Source organism: Ammospiza nelsoni, chromosome 4 (assembly GCF_027579445.1).
Source record: "Ammospiza nelsoni isolate bAmmNel1 chromosome 4, bAmmNel1.pri, whole genome shotgun sequence".
NCBI lineage: Eukaryota > Metazoa > Chordata > Aves > Passeriformes > Passerellidae > Ammospiza > Ammospiza nelsoni.
Window position 1 is genome coordinate 55,924,267 of NC_080636.1, and position 20,868 is coordinate 55,945,134.

General features: G+C 42.0%; 1 protein-coding gene across 3 annotated transcripts in view; it reads right to left on the reverse strand.

The window, feature by feature from the left end:
* Window positions 1-20,868, reverse strand: part of ARHGAP24 (Rho GTPase activating protein 24) — a 250,779-nt gene that overhangs the window by 97,055 nt on the left and 132,856 nt on the right. For all 3 annotated transcript variants that reach the window (XM_059470849.1, XM_059470851.1, XM_059470850.1), the window contains exon 3: window positions 20,452-20,539. In XM_059470849.1, the coding sequence (XP_059326832.1) occupies window positions 20,452-20,539 (88 nt within the window). The remainder of the gene's footprint in view (window positions 1-20,451; window positions 20,540-20,868) is intronic.

A 20,868-nucleotide genomic window follows, 5' to 3' on the forward strand; every position in this document is an offset into this window, starting at 1 on the left:
GGACATGATCTTTGAAAACCTTGTTCTAAGTCAATTCAAGAGAAAGTTTCTAACCAGCCAAAGTAAAATCCTGCTTTTCTTATTTAAAGGTCAATACATTTCACAGGTAACTAAACCACAGAGTCCTCTTTTTTTTTTTTTTAATTTATAATAAATTATAGGTAAGGAACATCTTAGAGAGGGCATGGTTGTATGGGTTTCTTCTTCCATGGAGTTCTATAATGCAATAAGCTACACAAAGAACAACAGACCAGTTTCCAATGTTATTGTTTGATTTTCCACGTAAGAACATACTCTCAGAGCTGTGGTGTATCTTATTACATATAAAGCTTTTGGATGCAATCTGGAAATCTGGAACAGACTTCCTGACCACATGCTGTTACTCAAGTCCTTGCAATGCTTTTACCCCCCAGAACATTCATATGGGGAAATGGGGGAGAGGGGATGTTTAAACATAGCTGTTACAGCAAAATTAAGACGTGGTACCTAGTAGTTTTCAACCTAAAATCCTCTTTCCCATTTCAATGTATGATAGTATTTTCCAAAATATCCTGTCATAATTGGGCTGCTTCTTGTTTATACTAAGTTGCTGGGAACTTTGCCACTGGGATCAGGAGTCAGATGTAATGCTGCAAAGCTCTAAGCGGTGGTTTTCCAGACAGAGGTCATTTCCAATTGATTAAAAAAAAAAAAAAGACTAAGATTTTTGGAGTATTTGGGCAAATTACTACTGGAATCAGTGAGCCAGTCACAAGTACGATCGACAGAGAAGCATTTTGTGTTGACAACTAAGTTGTCCCTCAACATTAATGAAACCACATGTTTTATTTATAGTATTGTCTCTTAAGTAAACATTGAGATACTGGCAGCTAAACATACGAACAAGAAGGCCAAATACTCTCTTGGAAGATGCTAAACCACAAAACAACTTTGTGACAGGATTCCGATTTGGTGCAAATTTTCCTTTCTGGATGATAATAATAAGCTTTGCAGTACTGATAAAAACATAGATTCATCTTCACTGAGAAGTCAATTTTGCCAAACATTTTCACATATTTGATAGATGAGGTGTAGCAGCACAGACCAACACATCTGCAGCTTCTCAGATCATAAATACTGACTTTCCAGCACAAGCCCTAATAAATCTGTCCACTTACTACAAAACTACATGAAAAGAGAAGTGGTTCAAACACCAGAAATAGTCACAGCATGGCCTTCATGGTCATTCAAGTTCTGTTTCCATCCCTCTGCAATCTGAAGCAGGAGGCAATCAATTTCAGGTCATAAAATCACAGAATATTCTAAGTTGGAAGGGACCCACAAAAATCATTAAGTCCAACTCCTGTGCCCGAGAGCCTTGTCCAAATTCACCTTGAGCTCCAGCAGGCTTGAAGCTGTTACCCCTTCCCTGGGGAGCCTGCTCCAGTGCCCTCTGGGTGAAGGCCCTTTTCCTCATACCCAACCTAAACCTCCACAGAGAGGGAAAAAAACCCAACCAAAACCTGTATTTACAGCTCACCTAGTTTGCTCAAAAACTCAAGCCTAAATCCCGCTGTCTTTGAAAGAATTTGGCATAACTTAACCAGTTTGCTGGACATTCCAACCTTGTAAACTGGGACTAACTCCAATTGCACTTGGGATTATTTTTTTAATGTGGTGTGTTTCAATGTAAAAATTTCTCAAGAAGATTTAAGAGACACCACAGAAGAAGAGGCAAGAAGAACTATTTTAGTTTGCTCTGTAAATCTGCTCTTAAAAGTTAAACAGTGCTGGGCACTATAGTACAGACTTTTTTTAAACACATAGCTTTATTTATATTGCAAATATGTCAGAGAATAAGAACTCCAGCTGAGCTGGGGCACAGGAGGCTGAAACCTGATCCCAGCACCCCCAGAGAGGTATCATTTTCCCTCCAGCTCTACCATCTATTCTGTTTATTTTAAATTAATCTTTTGCAGTATGTTTGAAGTAGATTTCAGTCCCATCCACCCTGCCAAACACAGATGCAGGACTCTGGGATCAGAGTGCACAGGGAAGGGGCAGCCCCAGATCCTCTGACAATTCCATGCCTGCATCCATGGAGCTGCACGCTCTCCTCGCTCCCCAGGCTGGGTATCTGGAGAGAAACTCTCCCACCCCATGTCAGCCTTTCTGCTTTGGATTTTCTGTCACTTGTCTGTGCAGTGGGGTCAGTCAGAGACTGGCCTGGATACAGCATTCTGCAGTTCTCCTGAAGCAGCATCAGCAGCCAGAACATTAAAATGTTATAACAAAACCAAAATCTACAACAAGTCTCTTGTAAAACATTTCCGAAAGATTATGAAATTCCTCCATTTAGGAATTATGTTTCTTTTCCTTACATCACAGGGGTTAAATACTTGTTAGCATAGTATAGCATCTGAAAAATTTACCCTAACCATTGAATATTTATAGGTTTCATAGTGGAATGGGAAAAGAACAAAAATCAAAACAATTTCTGAGGTGCCCAAAGGCCATTTGGAACGAGACTTCCAGTATTCACAGAGCTCCACAGACATTAAGGTCAAGTGTCACAACAAACACTTAATAACATTCAGCAACCTTCAGTAACTGTGAGGGTGAACTTCCCTTGTAAAAGAAGAGTGAATCATCCTCTTCAACATACACTAGTTTTGATACATTATTTTGAAATACATTAATTCAAGGTAGAACAACTTTTGATTTCTTATTCAAAATTTAATTCACAAATATTCAAGAAAGAATTTTCTGAAATGGCTGCACATCCTAGGTGTATTCTAGGTAAAGAATCTACACCCACAATCAGTCACAGGAATCCTGTGGCTGCAGTGTGCAGCACCATTCTTGTGCATACACAATTCTGGGCAAGATACTAACTTCTTCCTAGCACTAACAGAAAGAATATGGTAATACAAACCATGTTTCAGGGCTGAGAATGGTATTCCATATCCAATCAAAAACACCATTCCAGATGTACCCTCTAGACTGCATGTGATTGCTGTGACACCACTACACCTTGGCTTGCCAGCCAGCCCCACACCAGGAGTAGCTCAAGGGAGCAGGGCACTGCCAACTCCAGAATTCAGATGTGTCAGAGCAGGGCAGAGGACCACAAGTCCAAAAAGCTCGGCATTTGTCAGGGACCTTGCTTCTGGAGATACTTAGCAGAACTGGCTGCTTTGACATGGCTGGGAGCTGAGGAAGCATATTCTCCAGGATCCTCCTAGAGAGACCTAGATGTAGAAAATCCTGTGAGACAGATATAAAAAGTAAAGGTAAGGTTGTTTTTGGCACTCCATTTCAGCATAAGCCAGTGTAGGTTCCATTCCCGTTGCTGGCCATTGGCCCAGAGTTGTACGGCAATTATGAAGCAGTAATTATGTTACACTTTGGAAGCTTCTGCACTCCTGCAGACATCCTGAGAGCAGAGAAGAGCGGAGAGTGCTGCCCACTGAGGCTGAGAGTAATTTCAGAAGCCAGTCTGTTGAGCAGCAACACAAGGAGGACAAGCCCACACTGCTTCTCAGGACACTTTGCAGATGGAAGAAAAAAAACTGAAGTGTATTGTACCTCAGATGAACTTTTCTAACACCACAACCCTAATGCTCTTTTTCAAATCACTGAGAGCCATCAAGGACAAGAAGAGAACTGTTCCTTAGAGAGGTAAAGATTATCCCATTTTATCCAAACAGGATACAAGAGATAACCAAAATTTATGAAAGCATAATGCAAAGACCAAACATCATTTTCCACTGACTACTGTTCACAGTGCCAAATATATTCAGCACATAAACACATGCACAAATATAAAAAAAATAGTTATAATTAATTTAGCAGCTTATGGCATCTAAGTGCCTGATTTTAAAGAAAACACTTTAATACCATCTGATTCTGAACTTTTGTTCTTAGTATGCTTTTTAATTCTTGTACTTGTGTTCCATTAACTACTTCCATCTTCTATGGGGCTGAACTAGCAGCACCTTCCAGAAGGTGAGCTTTTTCTGATTACCTTGATTTATTTTTTTATTGTACATAGAGATGAATTGGGCTTTATAGCTGTTGTCTGCCAACACCTCTTGAAATTCAGCCTAGCAGCCAGACCGAGCTTTTTTTAAACCCTAGTTGTTCATCTCACCAAATGGTTACAGCATCTCCTGAACTGCTTCAAATATTCTCCCATTTTCAAGCAATCCTGGACAACAAGACACCTACAGTGTCATTAGCACAGTATCATTAAGCTATTATTTTTAGCTATAAAATGGCATAGAGAGTATTTAGGAGTACAAGTGCCTACCAGAAATGCAATTGGAAAGCCTTTTATACAAATCAAGTGAGCAGAAAGTGAGCACCCCACTGAAACTAACTTATATTTATATATGAAAGCTTGATGCTTGCATAAATCAGTAGGTTTTCAAATCCAAATTGAAGAAACTGTTAACATATTTATTTTCCCTTCTTGTAATGCATATATTAAAGACAGATATATGCCTGTCAAGAGAGAGGGAAAACAGTCTATCCAAGTATGCAACCACCTGCTGCCTTTTATAACTTGCCAGCTTTGAGATTATACTAGTGAAAAATTCTATTAAACATTCATTGCCTTTGCTTTCTTGCTAGTTTTGCTTACAGGACCTGATACAACATTTTAAGGAAAAACTCTCCAATTTTTTTGACCACTTCATACTGAATGGTGACTTTTGAATGGGATGATTCACCTTGGTAAAATGCTGGCACAGCTGAGACACACTACTTTGACACAGTTCATAATATATGGAATCAATGCTTCCTGTCTTTCCAGCACACAGCATCATGGTTTTATTTTAGCTACCAAAAGACATATTTTTCTCTCTCTGTCAGTTGTACTCTGTACAACTGAGAGCACAGAACAATAAAGTCAATACCAAAATTGTAGCCAGCATCCTACTTTGGTTCTACAAGCTTTGTGAGTTATCATTTCCATTTACTAAATTTAATACATCTCCGGAGCTTCCCTACGAGCTTCCTGAAAAGATTATTCTTGCTCATGTTTCATTTCTGGACATAAAATAGTCACACAAGAAAGAACAAGAATAATAAAGTCAAGAAACACTGAATGCTTTTCTGCTGAGAAAGATGCAGTGAGGACATGATGGATGGTTTAAAACTGAATTCTCCAGCCTGCAAGTCAAGGCTTGGCTCAGTTCTTCCAAGTCATCATACGGACAACTATGGGACTTCACATAATTTATTAGGAAGTTGATTATGTTGCTGGGGTAAGTTTAAATTAATTGCACCAAGGCCAAACTGTCTTCTTATTCACAATAAAAAAATGAAGGATGACTTCACGTAGACACTGTAACCAAGACTAAACTCAAAACTTTCACATTTAGAAGAGCATCTGTAGCTGAATGGGGCCCATTAAGTGATTGCTACAACTACATACACCAGCAAACACAGATGAGGTGACCAAGTGTACCTGGTGACAGAATACCACATTCTTTGCTCACATGAGACACAGAATGAATTGAATGGACTTGATTATCCAACACAGAAACAAAAATAGAGCAGGAAAATGTTGTTTGGCTCTTTTAAAGCTATTTCAACAGATTTAACTACTCATCTTCAGCACATTCAAGATTAAAGCTGTGAAAAATACACAGAAATACCTCCTCTTCTTCAAAACATCATCCTAGTGCAAAGTCCAGACAAATGAACAAACAGCATTAGGGACATAGCATCCATGTTCAAAAAAAATGTGCAAACATTTTTAAGTAAAGAACTGCACTCTACAAAAATATGCCACCTATAAAGCAGCAAGTCTTCTTGCCATGGGTTGCCAGAACTGGTGACAGGTACAAAAAGCACAAACTTACAGACAAAGAACAGGGACCAAGACACAGCTGTGACTGTGAGGATACCTACCTACTACCACACTCACCAGATGTCTGCACTGATAACTGGGAGGAGCATCATTAACATGAGCTAAGGGCCAGAGCATCCCCACAGAAACGCAACAAGCCCAGCTTGCCTAGCAGCACCAGGAGAGGCTCACTAGTGGGTACAGCACATCATCAGGGTGACAGCAGGAGCCAGCATGAAGAAACCCTTGGTGAGGGTGAGAAGCTTTCCAGCCTTACCTGGGGCAGAGTTGCCCTGAAACAGCTCCCCACGATGGCTGTGGACACAGAACAGGAGGCTGCAGAGGGCAGCACTGCAACACAGCACAGTCCATAAAAATGAAACATTAACTTTATTAACTTCATGACTGCATGGATCATAAAATTTCCTTGATTTTAATGTCTCCCTGAAAACCAGTGGACTCTAAATGGTATTAGACTTTGTTCATGCTGACTGAACCATAACTGGCCCTTCATGACAAAAGCTGGGATAACACTCCTTTCAGTCCTGCCCATAAGCCTCATTATGAGACTTTCAGGAGCAGCATTTTTTGCAAAACCACATAAATGCTTTGGTCACTCAGAGCAGGGTGGTTTGCAAAGGGTAGCTGGGGCATGGAGTGACCAGGACAGGACTGGCATTGACAATTCTCAGGGAACACAGTGAGGGCAAAACCTCAGCTAGCTTCAAGGCAGGAAGATGTAGGAGAGGGGAAGCAAAGACTCATCAGGGATGGAAAGGGGATTGCAATTCTTTCCCTTAGCAAGACAAAGAGAGAACTGGAAAAAGTACAGGAACAGCCACAGGCCTGGTGACAATATCACTGCTTGCTGCCACCGGATAGGAAATCTGCAGGAAACTGGGAGCAGCAGCAAACAATGATGCTCTCAGCTCACGGGCTGGCACCACATCAGGGCACCATCAGCCTGTCTGAAAGGTCCTTACATCTGAGAGGTCTTTGTGCGCTGCTTTATCATCCGCCTCAGCAGAAATACTACATGAATTTAGAGAAGCTGATCTGTGAGTACTGAGATTAATTTTAACCATAGAAAAGCTATTCAGTAGGTCTGTTTAGCAGGAGAGAGGTTCTCTGCCACACAGCAGAACAAAACACTGCTGTGGAGCACAGAGAGGTCATACATCACTGCCTCAGGTGCAGAAAAATCCAGCTTGGATTTAAACTTTGGTTTGTGTCAGAGCTGGCCAAGATTCATCACTTAAGTACATAAATTACTGAAGTGATCACTTAAAGAACTGCCACACACTTTGCATTATATTGATCTCCCCATCCCTTCACAAAAATAAATTTTCTCATTACTGTTACAGCAATGACAAATTCTGCTGATCAGTAGGGCTAACTCTGAATTGTATTAATCATCTGCTTTAGAATATAGTAACAATACAGATACTATAACAAAGAATATTTTTAAAAAAATTAAAAATCAAGGAATAGGTATGGTGAGCAATTACAATTTTAAGGTCAAGTTCACATAACTCAGTAGCACTACTGTAGAGAAAAAAACCACAGAACACCTTAGGAAAAGTATTATGCATTACTGCCTGCATTTCAGACAGGAGGACTCAACCATGAGCCAGCATGGTGTGCCACATGTCATGGAATTAAAAGAGAGCTGATGCATTAAAAACAGCTGCAGATCCAACAGAACTTACTGGTACTCTGAGAATGTAAATCTCAGTTATCCCAGCTCCAGTGCTGACTCTCTGCCAAACCTATCTGAACTGTGGTTTTATCACTGAAGTGTGTAGGAGTCCCACAAGATCAAAAGCTCTTTCAAGTGGGATGTGACTTCCACGTTTTTCTTCTCCCATCATGTGCACGTGTGGACAAAGCTGTACTAAAACCAAAATAATATAAATGTACACACCTATTACAGCACCTGCTTTAAGAGAGCCCACTTTTCTGCAAATCGATGTGGCTTTCACAAGTCTGCCACATGAAAAGCCTTTGGGGATTTCTTTAAATAGGTTTTAGCACACTGAAGTCTAATTCACCTTTGACACAGCTTTTAAATGAGAGTCACAAATATGCACTTTGAGTTAAGATTGCAATTACAGCATTTTCAATACAGGCAGGGTGGGTACCACAAAAGTTCACAAGGATTAATAACAAGGAACCACAATAAATGGATTTGCAATATTTTGTGGCAAAATACTACTCTTCAGTCCATAGAGACTGCCTTTAGAGATAGACAGGAAGGATAAACCTCTCTAAAGGAAATACATGCTTGTCCATGGGCCCAACTCCTATCATAATGACAACTTTCCAAAGTAGAATGCTGGGCTCTTGCCACTTTCCAGGAAGAACTACTAACTGATATAATTGGGTACTCCGTGTATGGTGCACCATTTTCCATAATCACAACAGATTTTTATTTTTATTTAAAGGAGAATTATTTCAGGCATAGCTTGATGCCTTTATTTAATCACAAGGCAGCACAGATGTAAAAAAAAAAAAAAAAAAGAGATGAGAAATGTTTTTCCATATGCAGAAAATAAAGTATTTCACAGGTAATCCATTTCTTGAATTGCATTATAGTTGAACATCTACATTCCTTATTACTTTCAAGCTACATTCACACTTTAATGATATCTCAAAAACTGTAAGGCAATTATGCATATGATTCCAGGAAAGCAAAATTACAGTTATCTGAATGGCACCAAAACATATCCCTAACTATTCCCATTCCCCATCATTTCTGTACCACATGCAGCAGTGAAAGAGGGAGAGGCAGCACGGGGAGATTCACTTCATCTAACACCTGTAGCTTATCACCACCTGCAGTCTATCTGGCAATATATGTCAAAAAGAAAGATAAATGTCCAGTAAACAGAAGGGGGAAAGTTCTGGACAAGCTAAAAATGGCAATGACTTCAGATATCCATCACTGACAAAACTATGACCCTTCTATCAGCATCATCCAAACCAGAACAGATGGAAGCTAAAAGTGCTTTTATCCATCCCAGGCCCATAATGAACTGTAGCCTGCCCTCCCTGCCAGAATTCTCTCTTGATGTTCCAGAGCTGCTCCTCTTCAATACTGCAAACAGAAGGACAGCACAGGCATGCACGTGTGCCTTGCAGGAACAGGTTTTATACTGGGGCTGTTCTTGAGCCTTTACTACAACCTGACTCTCAATACATAACAAGGGGATGGCACAAATTATTTCATGTTCCTCTGATGTAAACACTCCCCCTTAATATACCATTTTAGTAGCCCACTGCTTAGTTCCATTATTTGGTCTCCTTAGCTCCAGCCACTATTGTCTCTTGTACCTTGATTTTAATGTTTGGCTTGCCTGTTGCTAAAGTACACTCTCCTACATCAGTGCCACTGAAATGGCTGTATTTTGTTCCCTGAGCAAAGACACATCACGTGGTTTAGGCAGTTTATTTGAAGCTTTTCCTTAAGCCCCTGCTTTCTCCTCTGTCCCTAGAAAATGAGGGGCACACCTAGTAAGTCACCACAGAAGCTGAAAGGCATGAAGCTGCAGGGGTCATGTCCTTCTGAAGCAAACCAGCCCCTGGTGTACCTGATCTAGTTTGGGGATTTTCATCCAAGTCCAGCAAGGTCTCCAAAGAGCCAGCTCGTTCTCCATCAGCTGGTATAAGCCTCCAGTTATTACCACTCTAACATTAAGAGCCTGACTGGAGTTATGGTTCCTTACAGACACATTATCCCACCATGGTTTGGGAGCCCATGCTGACCCTGCTCATGGCTCCTGCAGCCAGTCCTTCCACGGCAGAATGGAGGAGACACATCATGGTGAGCCAGGCACCGTGTCCCTCTCCCCAGCACTTGCACCACAGTGACATGCAAGGCACAGACATGTTTGCCCTTTTACCACCATGTCCCTGTCGCTCCCATCCCTTGCCAAAGGCAGCATCCCAGCAGGCACAGTGCCAGCTCCTTCTGCCAAGGTCGAGGACAACGATGTGCTTTGTGCCCCCGCAGCCACCGTGCCAAATGGCAGCACATGGCACGTTCCCCCCAGATCCCCTGGCTGCAGGGCTGCACTTGGCAAGTCACAAAAATGCCCCATCCCTGGGTGTTCTCCTCCTCCATGCTGGCACACAGCAGAGTGTGACACAGCTGTCACAGTTTCCGTGTCACCCTGAAAGGAGCCCTTGCGGAGCAGATCCAACGGCGCACGGACAATGGGCAGGCTGCTCCCGACACGCCGCACAGGGAATGCTGCCTGCGGGGTTTGGTTCACTCCAACCCAGAGCAAGCAGCCCCACTCCTCCCACAGCAGAGAATGTTCAGTCTGCAGCAGGAATCCATGCAATACCACGGAACAATGCTCCCTGACGTCATGCTTTCATTAGTCATCACCTAAACTGCAGGCCTGCTCCATAAAACCTGACAGTCAGCCATGGGCTTGCAGTTTGACACTGTCCCTTCATGAACACACATGAATCACAAGGTCCTCCTTGCTATTTCTTCCAGAAAATAAAACTTAAGAGCTCACTAAATTTATGGATATAGCAGGGGTTTGAAATACAGCACAGAACATCACGACTTCACAAGTTATGCCCATCAGATTTATAAGAGACAGAGTTTAATTAGCAGAGATCCCCACCTCCAGAGGTAGCAGTACAAGCTGTAACTCCAGGAGAGATGAGACAATGTTGGCCTAAGAGACATTCACATTTCACAGAAAGGTTTTCCTCTCCCATCAAAGGGAAGGAATCAGCCTAACCTCACTTTTAACATGCTGCTTAACCAAGTACATGATGTAACTCTGAAACTGGCTGATATTCTGCCTTTTCAGCATTAAATCTGACACCCATGCTGAAGAAACAAGTGAGGTCCTTGCAGTCACCATGGGTTTGAAAATTTTTTCCCACCCTTTTAATACAACGCCGAAAAAGAAGACAGATGATTCTTTAAGTAAGGATCAGTGTTCCCCAGGCACCAGTAATGGAAAAGGGGGAAGATGAAAGAGTCTGCAGAAGGGTGGGATAAAGAGCAAAGGACTTGGGAGCCTCATATTGCCACAGGGTGGAGGGTTCAGTCAGGCAGCACCACCCAAGCACTTGAGAAACATGAGTTGTCTGACATGAGATCTGCAAACCTCCGGAAAATAATCCAGTTCCTATTCAGACTACCTAGGCACTATGAAATAACGTATTTTGAGGATGCTTGGCTAAACCATCATTTAATCCAAGTGCAACCTGGATTTTCCCACTACTTTCAGAGATAAGAGGACTTCACAAACTTGTATCCTTTTCATCCCACATCAGAGGCATGGGTCTTTGGTGCACCAAGGAGGTAAGATCTGCCTTCAGACTCAGCCACCAGCTTTCCAGACAGCTTCAGGCAAGTCACTTCCTCTCTGGCTTTCCTGCCATTTACAGTGGAATCCCATCAGCTGTATCACATAAGAGGTGATGTGCATCTTAACTGAGTTACATTTTTCAGCTGCAGATTTTCTTGCTGAAAATGGTAATGGGAATTTTATGTTGGTTTTTATTATTATTATTACTACTATTACAAAAGAGTGGCAAACATCTGTACTAGAAAATGCCCCATCAAATGATGGCATCTTGAATTTCTATGCTTTGGAGCTTGCGCCCATCATATTTCTGTCTCACTTCTTCCTACAATGCTATTTTCATTACTTAATCGAATACAGAGTGTCTTTTAACAACTGAAATACAGAAAGTGCACACAGACAATTGCAATGAAAGCATTATTGTCTTGTAAAACCATGCTGACTAAAGCTGAATAGATCCTCAGTTCTGTGAGTGAAACAATCATCATCCCAATCCACTCAAAAAATATCACTATGGGCATTTAGGAACATCTTTTGTTAAAAGAAGCTCGAATTATCACTGCCTCTGACTTTTCACTTTTTCCCAGTACTTTCTTCCTCGTTCACAGGATTTATTTGGGAATCTAAGTTGCAAAATGTGCCTCATGATATGTCAAGGATATTCCAAAAAGCAATAATGCAGGTAAAAACTGAAGCCCTGGACAGGCTATCTCAGACACAAGAACATTTATTACTTCACTGGACTTTCTGATGTCGCCACTAGAGGGACTTAAAAATGAAGCTAAAAAACCCCTAACAACCAACCAAGGCAGCTGGTGTATTTAGAAAAAGGCATTTTGGCTTCTTTTGAGGCAAAGTTTTACTTCCACCCCAGAGAATGCCAAAAGCATCAACGCACAGGATTTTGCACTGGCAAACAAAACAGCCACAGACACAAGGATAATGGACACAGACCTTACTGATGACCTGCTGTAGCTTCACAACTCATTCCAGTCACACATCTGGAGTGCAATTTACCTTTAGCCCCACAGAGTCTGCACATTTAAAGTTCAGGTATTTTCTCACACCTTTTAACAGAACAATGGAAAAAGCCAATATTGTGCTTCCCCACACCTATAATTTGCCCCCCAAATCACTACCAGAAATGATCCAAGAACAAGCTCTCATTCCAGATACCTTTCTCACTTCCCACAGACCACCTGGCTTTGTGAGAACTCTCTCTGCATTTCTGGCACTATTTAAGCCATGTTCCAACATTATTAATGATCATCAAAATCCAGAGCTGGCTGCAGAGCTGAGGCAGAGAAAAGACATCTCATTGTTGCTGCAATTACAACTGGTAGTATTTAAAATAGGCTGGGAATAAGCCATATCCCTTCAATGTAATTTTCATTATGAGCTGCACCCTCAGTGGGAGCCAATCTGGTGTGCACACAACAATGGTGGAAGAAGTTTATCACAAACTCAACCACTGAGTTTGCTTTTGCCACTAAAGTTTTTAGAGATGCCACTGCCATTATGCCCCAAATTCTCCTGTGCAGCAGATGACCTCCAGAATGACAGCAGTGGGTCACAAATGATCGATATTGCTAACTCAACACACCTCAGATCACATGCACCACAGGCTAAGCACGATCAATAAAAGCAATCCACTTCTGAATTAAAAGACAGAAGTGAAAAATAACATTTTAACTTCAGCTTCATACACCATGCTTGAGTAATGGTATATTTTTATGGAGTATGGGTGAATTGTTATAGTCTGTACAGTCTTCTGCCACATGAAATTAATGTCACCGAGAACAGATGATTAAGCAGAATTACTTCAGATGAAAGAAAATGAAATACACAATTGTTCAGTAGATTTCAGAAATTATTCGCCTCTCTCACTTATTTTCAAAATAGACTGTAACTAGAAAATAACATTCAGAAAACAGGCAACATTACTATTACTTCTAATATAAACACACTTTCAGCCTATAGTCTGCACTCATTCACCAAGATAGAAGGGATTCAAGGTAATGGGTTTTATATATAAAAATCTGTGATGTTCCACTAAATACAAAGTTACACACTCAAGCCATCTGAGCAAGGAGAAATGTGTTTATTCTGCACATGCTGTATACCTCAGAGAAGATATTCAGAGAAGACTCTTCTTTAATTTTTCTTTTAGAAAAAGATTTCATTCTAGATTTAATTCCATCACTTTAAAACGAGATGGCCCAAACTTCTACTATCAGATAATTCTGGGCTGAAAGAAACCCTGTGAATTAATATTTCTGTATTTAAAGAAATGATGTGTAAAACAGTTATTTCAGGCTCTTCTTTGCTACATACCAGTGCTTGAGTTCTACCAGAAAAGAAACTTCATCTTCTGAACGGGAAAAGGTGCTTCATTTCCTCTTGCATAATAAACAGGACATTTTCTGGTAGTCCTTTAGTAGCCCAAATCTGAGTAACACCGATTTCAATCTTTAATTGGATGCAGTATCATGAGGGGATCTCATGAGACCCTAATCTTTAAGATACAGTGTTGTGAGGGGATCTTCCATATGAAGGAGATGAGGCAAAACTACTCATGTCACTCTGGAAATGTGTGTCTCAATCTCAGCCTTGCCTCTCTCCCCCAAAGCCCTCATATATAGGTTATCGTTAATTCAGACGGACCCCATTAATATGCAAGGTTTGTTCTACAGGCATCATCTCAAATACATGTGGACACATAGGCACAGAAAGGTAAGACTTGATTCAATGTCACAGAAGGAGGCACTGGAACAAGAATAAGGTTTCTTAAACTTGGTGCCTTGTTGCTCAGTAGCCATGACAAGAAAGGCACAAAAACATAGGTAAAAAGGGGATACCACATGCATTGACTTGTTCAGAAATGAGCAGATTTTATGGTGCAGCACAACAGCTCAGTGGCATGACCCACCATCTCATTTCACAGGGATGTAAGACTGAGGATGGTTTGGGTTTTGTTTTTCTGAAAGCTACTAAGGAGACAAAATTGGGCACATCAACTAAATCCGCATCACGAGAGCTGCTGCTCAGGGTGGAAAAGCGTTCCTTTCCAGTGAGCCCTCACCATTAACCTTGGGAGAAACATGCAGCAAGGCTTCAGCCAGCTTCATTTCCCTGGCTCGCTGACTCCAGGAACCACTGAGACTCACGTTAAAAAAAAATAAAAAATCAGTTTTGAATCACCTTTCAAAGGATGAGAATGAGGCAGTGCATGCCAATGTGTTCAAGTGCAGAGAGGTGGCTCTCAACCAGATCCATTTCCGAGAAATGTATCACCCTTAATAAGGATGGCAGCGCTTTCAGGAGATCCTCGACAGGGAAGGAGCAGCGCTCAGAGCTGCTTCAGCGCAATGGGCGATTACACAGAGATATCTGTGCAGCGGGGCCGGTGCCCATTTGATTAAACAGCCTGTCTGCTCCCTCCACGAGATATCAGAGGTACAATTAGTTCAGTCGGCGCTATCAGCAATGCCCTTGAGGTGCCGTGCTCCTGACGACTAATGAAGAGGCACTGCTGGCTGTCAGCCCGTACAGGGGGAGGCATTCATCTTCCTGGCAGCATCAATTAAATCCGCCCGCATCATACCAGCGGCCAGGAATTCAGCGCCAGCAAGGAGTCAGAGCAGCTGAATGCTTTAACACCTTGGTTTGGGGTTTTATATCGTGGAGAAAAGGGAATAAATTGGGCTAGCTATGCTGATGGCAAAGGGAATGCAGAGAATCTGCCTGACAGCAAAGGCAGAAAGCACCCACAGTGCTCAGGTGTGTGCACACATGTGCTGTGCAAAGCCTTTTTTTCGTATCAGGGCAGGAAAAACCTCTTAATACACAAACAATTTTCCCCTGAAGTCAACAGAAGAGGATTTGCTTATTGCACTGTGCTGCCAGTATTCTGCTAAGGCTTCAAGGAAAGCTATTTGCTGCATGTGTGGGTGTATCCTCACTTAGGGCATGGCAATTACTCCTGAGAAGACAAGGCAGGGAGCTCTTGTCCCTGATTTCTTACAAGCTACATCCTTACAGAAAACACACAGTTCTATTTCAAAACAACAGGCTCAAAACCTTCTACAACATTTCTATCCCTGAGACATGATGCTGCATTGTATCAGCCACAGTCAAACGTGTCAGCTCATCACCTGCCCTGCTTGGTGCCTCACTGTAAAGTCCAATCTCACCCATCCCACAGAAATCTGGCTGTCAATAGGACTTACAGGACTAAAAGCTACTGATATCAGAGGAGAAGGGTATTGAAGTTGAAGCTACAGTAAGCACCTGGTATCTAACTTGCTAAGGTACATAGGAGCACTTCAAAGAAAATTGCTTTCTTAGCTGAAAAATATATCTGCAATTTCTGTTTTGTCTTGTGTTCCTTAGGGAAAAATACAAGTGAACTTAGCAAATCCACATTTTCAGGCCTTCATGGACCCTTAATTAAAATCACTGTGAATCAGCAGATGGCAAAAATTAGCACCTAGTGTGGCTTTCTCATTTCAGATGTTTTGAGAACTCACGGCGAAAGTCTTAGAGGGCTTAAACACTGTACAGCAACAGGGAACTCAGGAGGTTTTGGTAACTTCACAACAAACTGGCAGTCACTTACCTTCTCAAACCTCCCAGCACCTTTGTGGAGGCTAAAGGGGCTGTTCACTGACAGGGAGATCAGTGTGACACACACAGACAACACAGAGCCCACCTGGCTCTCAGCCATGGGGGCACAGACCCACCTATGCACATCTCAGCAATGAAAACTTTGCTGCAGGAGAAGCAGCAAAATCCTTTATTATCCAATCTTTCACATAAAGGACGCTTAAAAAACCCCAAGCCCACCTCACACTCCCTACCAAAACAGTTAAATTACATTTCTTGCAGGTTGCCATACAACATGCAATCAAATACATGAAGAAACAGAAAAAAGCCTCTGGAAGCCACTCTTCCTCTGACTAATGAAAAAAAACACCAACCCCTATTTCAAAGTTCTTTGAATTTAGTATTTCACTCCCTCACAGAGGTTTTAATTAAGAGCCTGACAAATTGACCTTTAACAAAGTGTAATTCTTGCCTTCTGCAGTCTCCACCATCCATGACTCAAGACAAAATCCCATGTTGCCTGATAGGAAGTGATATAGCCCAGGATCCACAAGCACAAGAAATCAGCAGGCACACAAATGCCAAAAAAAAAGCATCAGCAGAGACTCCAAGTGACTTTGCTGAATTATTACAGTTTTCCTAACAGTCTGAATAATCCCTAAGCACAAAACTTAAATTTAAGCTGCAGACACAACTTGGGGCTGCACAGAGAATGCTTTTAGTGGGATGAGCTGACTTTGGTACCTCAGTAAGACCGAAGTGCAAATTGATCTACACAGATGCACATGCTGGACTATGATACTTTGTCAATATTAAAAAACACAACACAGATGCACAAAGTTTACAAGCAAAAGATTCCACAAAGAGTACTGAAGATCAGTATTTGGAAATTTATGTTCTAGTTTAAACAGTACTAAATAAGTATTAAAATTCATGCAACTACAAAACTCATCAAAGAACTCTAGGAGTTTTGTGTCTGTAAGGGAACTCATGATTTAGATCACAGCATGCAAACAGGTCACCTGCTAGTGAACATGGTCCTGAAAATAACCTTGTCCTCTGTGTTAATTTTTCACGTGATTTGGTAACATCCAAATGGTGAGGCAGCACTGGAGTGATGATCTGGCTTCTTACCTGAGGCCAAGCTGCAAAATGATTTATCAGACTCACAGAAGGACATCAGCTAGCACTCAAGGACTCAAGTAACAGCAGCTGCTGGGGTAGCAGTATGAGCAGCTTAGTTTCCAGGATCAAAGTCCAGTCAATGATGAAGCACACTGCTTTGTCCACTCAATAACCATCATCTCTTCTAGACCAATTGCCGACATAGGCCCAGAGTACTCTGAGCTGCTGGTGCTTCCCGGGAGCATCAGAAAATGAGGATTCAGGTCCTTGGAGCTCCAACAAGCCTCCAGACATCCCTGGGAAAGCCACAGGCCCCTGCTGCCAGGCTTCTCATGCTACACTTGCTCCAAACGCCTTCAGACAGCAATCCTTGGAGAGTCCAGAGGACTCTAAAACTTGTGTGAGAAACAGGGGACAAGGCAGAGCTTCCCACATCTCTGTGCTTGGCTGCTCCTGGTGCCAGTGAGGGGCAGGAATCCTGTCTGCAAAGCACCAGCATGTAAAGCACAGCTGTGCCCCTGTCCTGCACCTGTGGGTGACATTAACCCACCGAGGCACAGCAAGGTCACCTGTTTCAGTTCCCTGGTAACACAGAGGCTCTCCCCCATTACACTGCACACCAAGAGGAAAAGCTCAGCTTTCCTTTAGAATCCAACCAATGCACAGAATGAGGGTTTATCCACTACATAAAGCTCAGAACAATTAGCAAATACAACGCAATCACTCAAAGCTAATCACACAACTTGGCTGTATGTGCACATTTCCCACTAAAAGGTATTAATTTGAACCCTCTTCTGATTTTTGTTGACCATGAAACATTCCTCTGAGTGGCCAGGCATAGGCATCACTAATCATTTCATGGTCACTGACTCCAGCACAAAAAAACTCCCACACAGAAGAGTGGTGTGGGCTTTGTGCTGTACAGGAGAGGGTTTCTCTCCTGTAAATTAACTTTGTCAGCTCGCCAAATTTTTTCTTAAAGAAGGAAAAATTTTAAGTATTAAATCATCTAATGACTTAGAGAATGAACAGAATGTTTTCAAAATGCAAACTGAAGGCATCTGTATTTTAATTACAGCACCAAAACTGCAAGATACTTGTCTCCACACACATTTTTCCATTCATCCTCAGAGATGGCTGCATACAGAGTATTAGTTTCCTAGTATAAACCTACTCCCACGTACATTCCCAAAATAATTTGCATGTATTACCAATAAACAAACACACGCACACCAGTTTTCAGGCCGCCCACAGACAACGAGAGACAAAAAGAGGACTTGTCCCTTTTGCTTTTGGGATAGGAACTAAAATTGCTTCAACTTTTAATACAGGGAAAAAATGCAAGAGCAGCATGAGTTTCGGCACCATACATTTAACACCATGTTCAGTTGACAAAATCCTTTAAAATGTGCAAATAGATCCTGTTGCTACATAGCTGATTTCCCATATGAAAGCTAACAAAGGCTAAACAGAACCTTAGCTACAATACACTTTTCTGTGCTACACTCAATGAGCTCAGTTGTGTTGTTGTCAGCCTATAAAACTGACTTTTATACTGAGTCACTAAGAGGATACAGATGACAAACAGCTCCATTACAGAAGGATGACAAATTCTTGCCTTGAGAAGCAGCAGTGACATGACGACAGCAACAACGCTCACTTCATCTCTGCACAAAATACAGCTGGCACTTCTACTTCACATCTGCACTGATACCTCCACCACAGCTAGTCTGAGTCTTCATTTTCATTTCACTGCCCAAAGACCAGTGCTATGGTATGAAATGTCCTGATTTTCCAAAAATACCCTTTTTTTGGTCATGAATCCTTGGCATTAGATGTTCAGTAGGAAGTCTCTGTAGCCACATGCTTGTTAGCAAGGAGGGGCAGGGGTGGGGCATAAATACACTTGGGCTATCCTAAAACACATTCAAAACCCCATTGTCAGAATTGAAAACAAGCAAAACAAAAAAGCCTACCTGATTCTCAGGGATGCTCCAGGTAAATACTGAACTCAGCTCAAAAGTAAGTACAAATTACTTTTTTACTTGACTCCCCGGAAAGGTGGTGTAACAAACATTTTGGGAAATGGAGTGCACTCTTAACTTGGGCATGAAGGACGAGCATCCCCAGGGTCAGCATTATCAGACAGATTAAGGTGTCATATAAATCAGGACATACGGAGAATTCTCTTAATTTCCAACAGAAACAAGATTTTTAGTCCACTCATGACTTGCAATATTAATAAATAGGTTTCTTTCAATAATTTGAACATACAAAAAAGGAACTTTGAGGAGAGACAGTGAGAAACTTTCCCAATCTGTTTGATTCAAGATTGGGGTGAGTGTTAAACCTCAGAGATACCACACTGGCTGTCTTTGCATAACAATCCCTTGCTGCCCATGGCTTTCACAATCAAGCTTTGGAGTCTACTTCCCATTTCTCACACTTTTACAATTTATTATAACTTGGCACATCAGTGAACACAACTACATTTGTGCCTGATACTTAGACAGTTGAAAATCCAGAACAACAGACATTACCATCTATTTGCCCTTCCGAAAAGCCATGATAGGAGGCAATTTGAAAAATAATACTGGGATTAACAGAACATATGGAATAAATACACTAGGCTGACTGGATGTGGAAACAAAATTCTTTCGTTTTGGAAAACATGCTTAAAACTAAGTCCAATTATTAACTCAAGACTGCAACGTCCACCACTGAACCACGTCCCTAAGCATCACATCTGTAAATCTGTGAAATACCTCCAGATAAGGTTGATTCCGCTACTTCCCTCCCACAAGGAAGTCCCAATGCTTGACAACCCCTTCAGTGAAACAGTTTTTCCCAATATCTAATCTGAATCTCTGCTGGTGCAACTTGGGGCCATTTCCTCTCATCCTGTCACTTGTTACCTGCAATAAGGTCCCCACCCAGCTTCCCTTTCTGCAGGCTCAACCACCCCCAGCCTCCCTCAGAGCGGGGCTCCAGACCCTTCCCAGCCCCACTGCCCTGCCTGGGCTCGCTCCAGCCCCTCTGTGACTTTCTGTAGTGAGGGGCCCAGAGCAGGACACAGCGCTCAGGGGATGGTGCCCCCAGGTCCAGGGGGACAATCCCTGCCCTGCTCCTGCTGGCCACACTGCTGCTCATCCAGGCCAGGATGCCACTGGCCTTCTTGGCCACCTGGGCACAGCTGGCTTGTATCCAGCTGCTGTTGAGCACCCCGGGTCCTTTTCTGCAGGGAAGTCTTCCAGCCACTCTGCTGGCAAACCCACAGTGCCACATGGGGTTGTTATGATCCAAGAGCAGGACGTGGCACTTCCTTGCCCTGAGGAATTCTGCTTTACACTGACAAATTAAATACACATCCTTTTCCTATGCTGCCTGGGGGTGAATGAAAAAATTACGAACCACCATATTAACAAATTAAACCTTTTTTTTTAATTGAATCATTAATCACCTTCAGCTTCTGTTCTGGCAGAACAGATGTGGCCATTTGTCACTGAGGACAAACTGCAAAGGTTTTTGATAAGGAGTAGAATATCCTACCTGGAACAACCTCAAAAAGGAACTTTCCTGGACTTTCTTCATTGCAGGGATGCTCAATTACTCTGTTGCCAGGCAGAAAGATGGTACCCTAAAGAAAAAAAGTAACAACAAACATGGAATTAAAACTGCTACCATACTTTGACAGACTAATGCCTCTTCTTTTTGGACTGGGTTAAACATGAATTTTTCACTGTAAACACCTGAGCAGCTAATTTCTAAAGTGAGATTGAGGAGGGATTATCCGAAAAGCCAACATCACAGATCACTTTAATTAACTGAGGCATTTGAAAACAGCTTTAAGTTTTTTTCATCTCTTGGGTATTTGATACCATGCAGAGTTTTGTACTTATCACATGTACTAATCCCACTGTTCTGCAGGGAAAAATCAAGACTTAAAAGCAAGGGGTACTGAAGAGG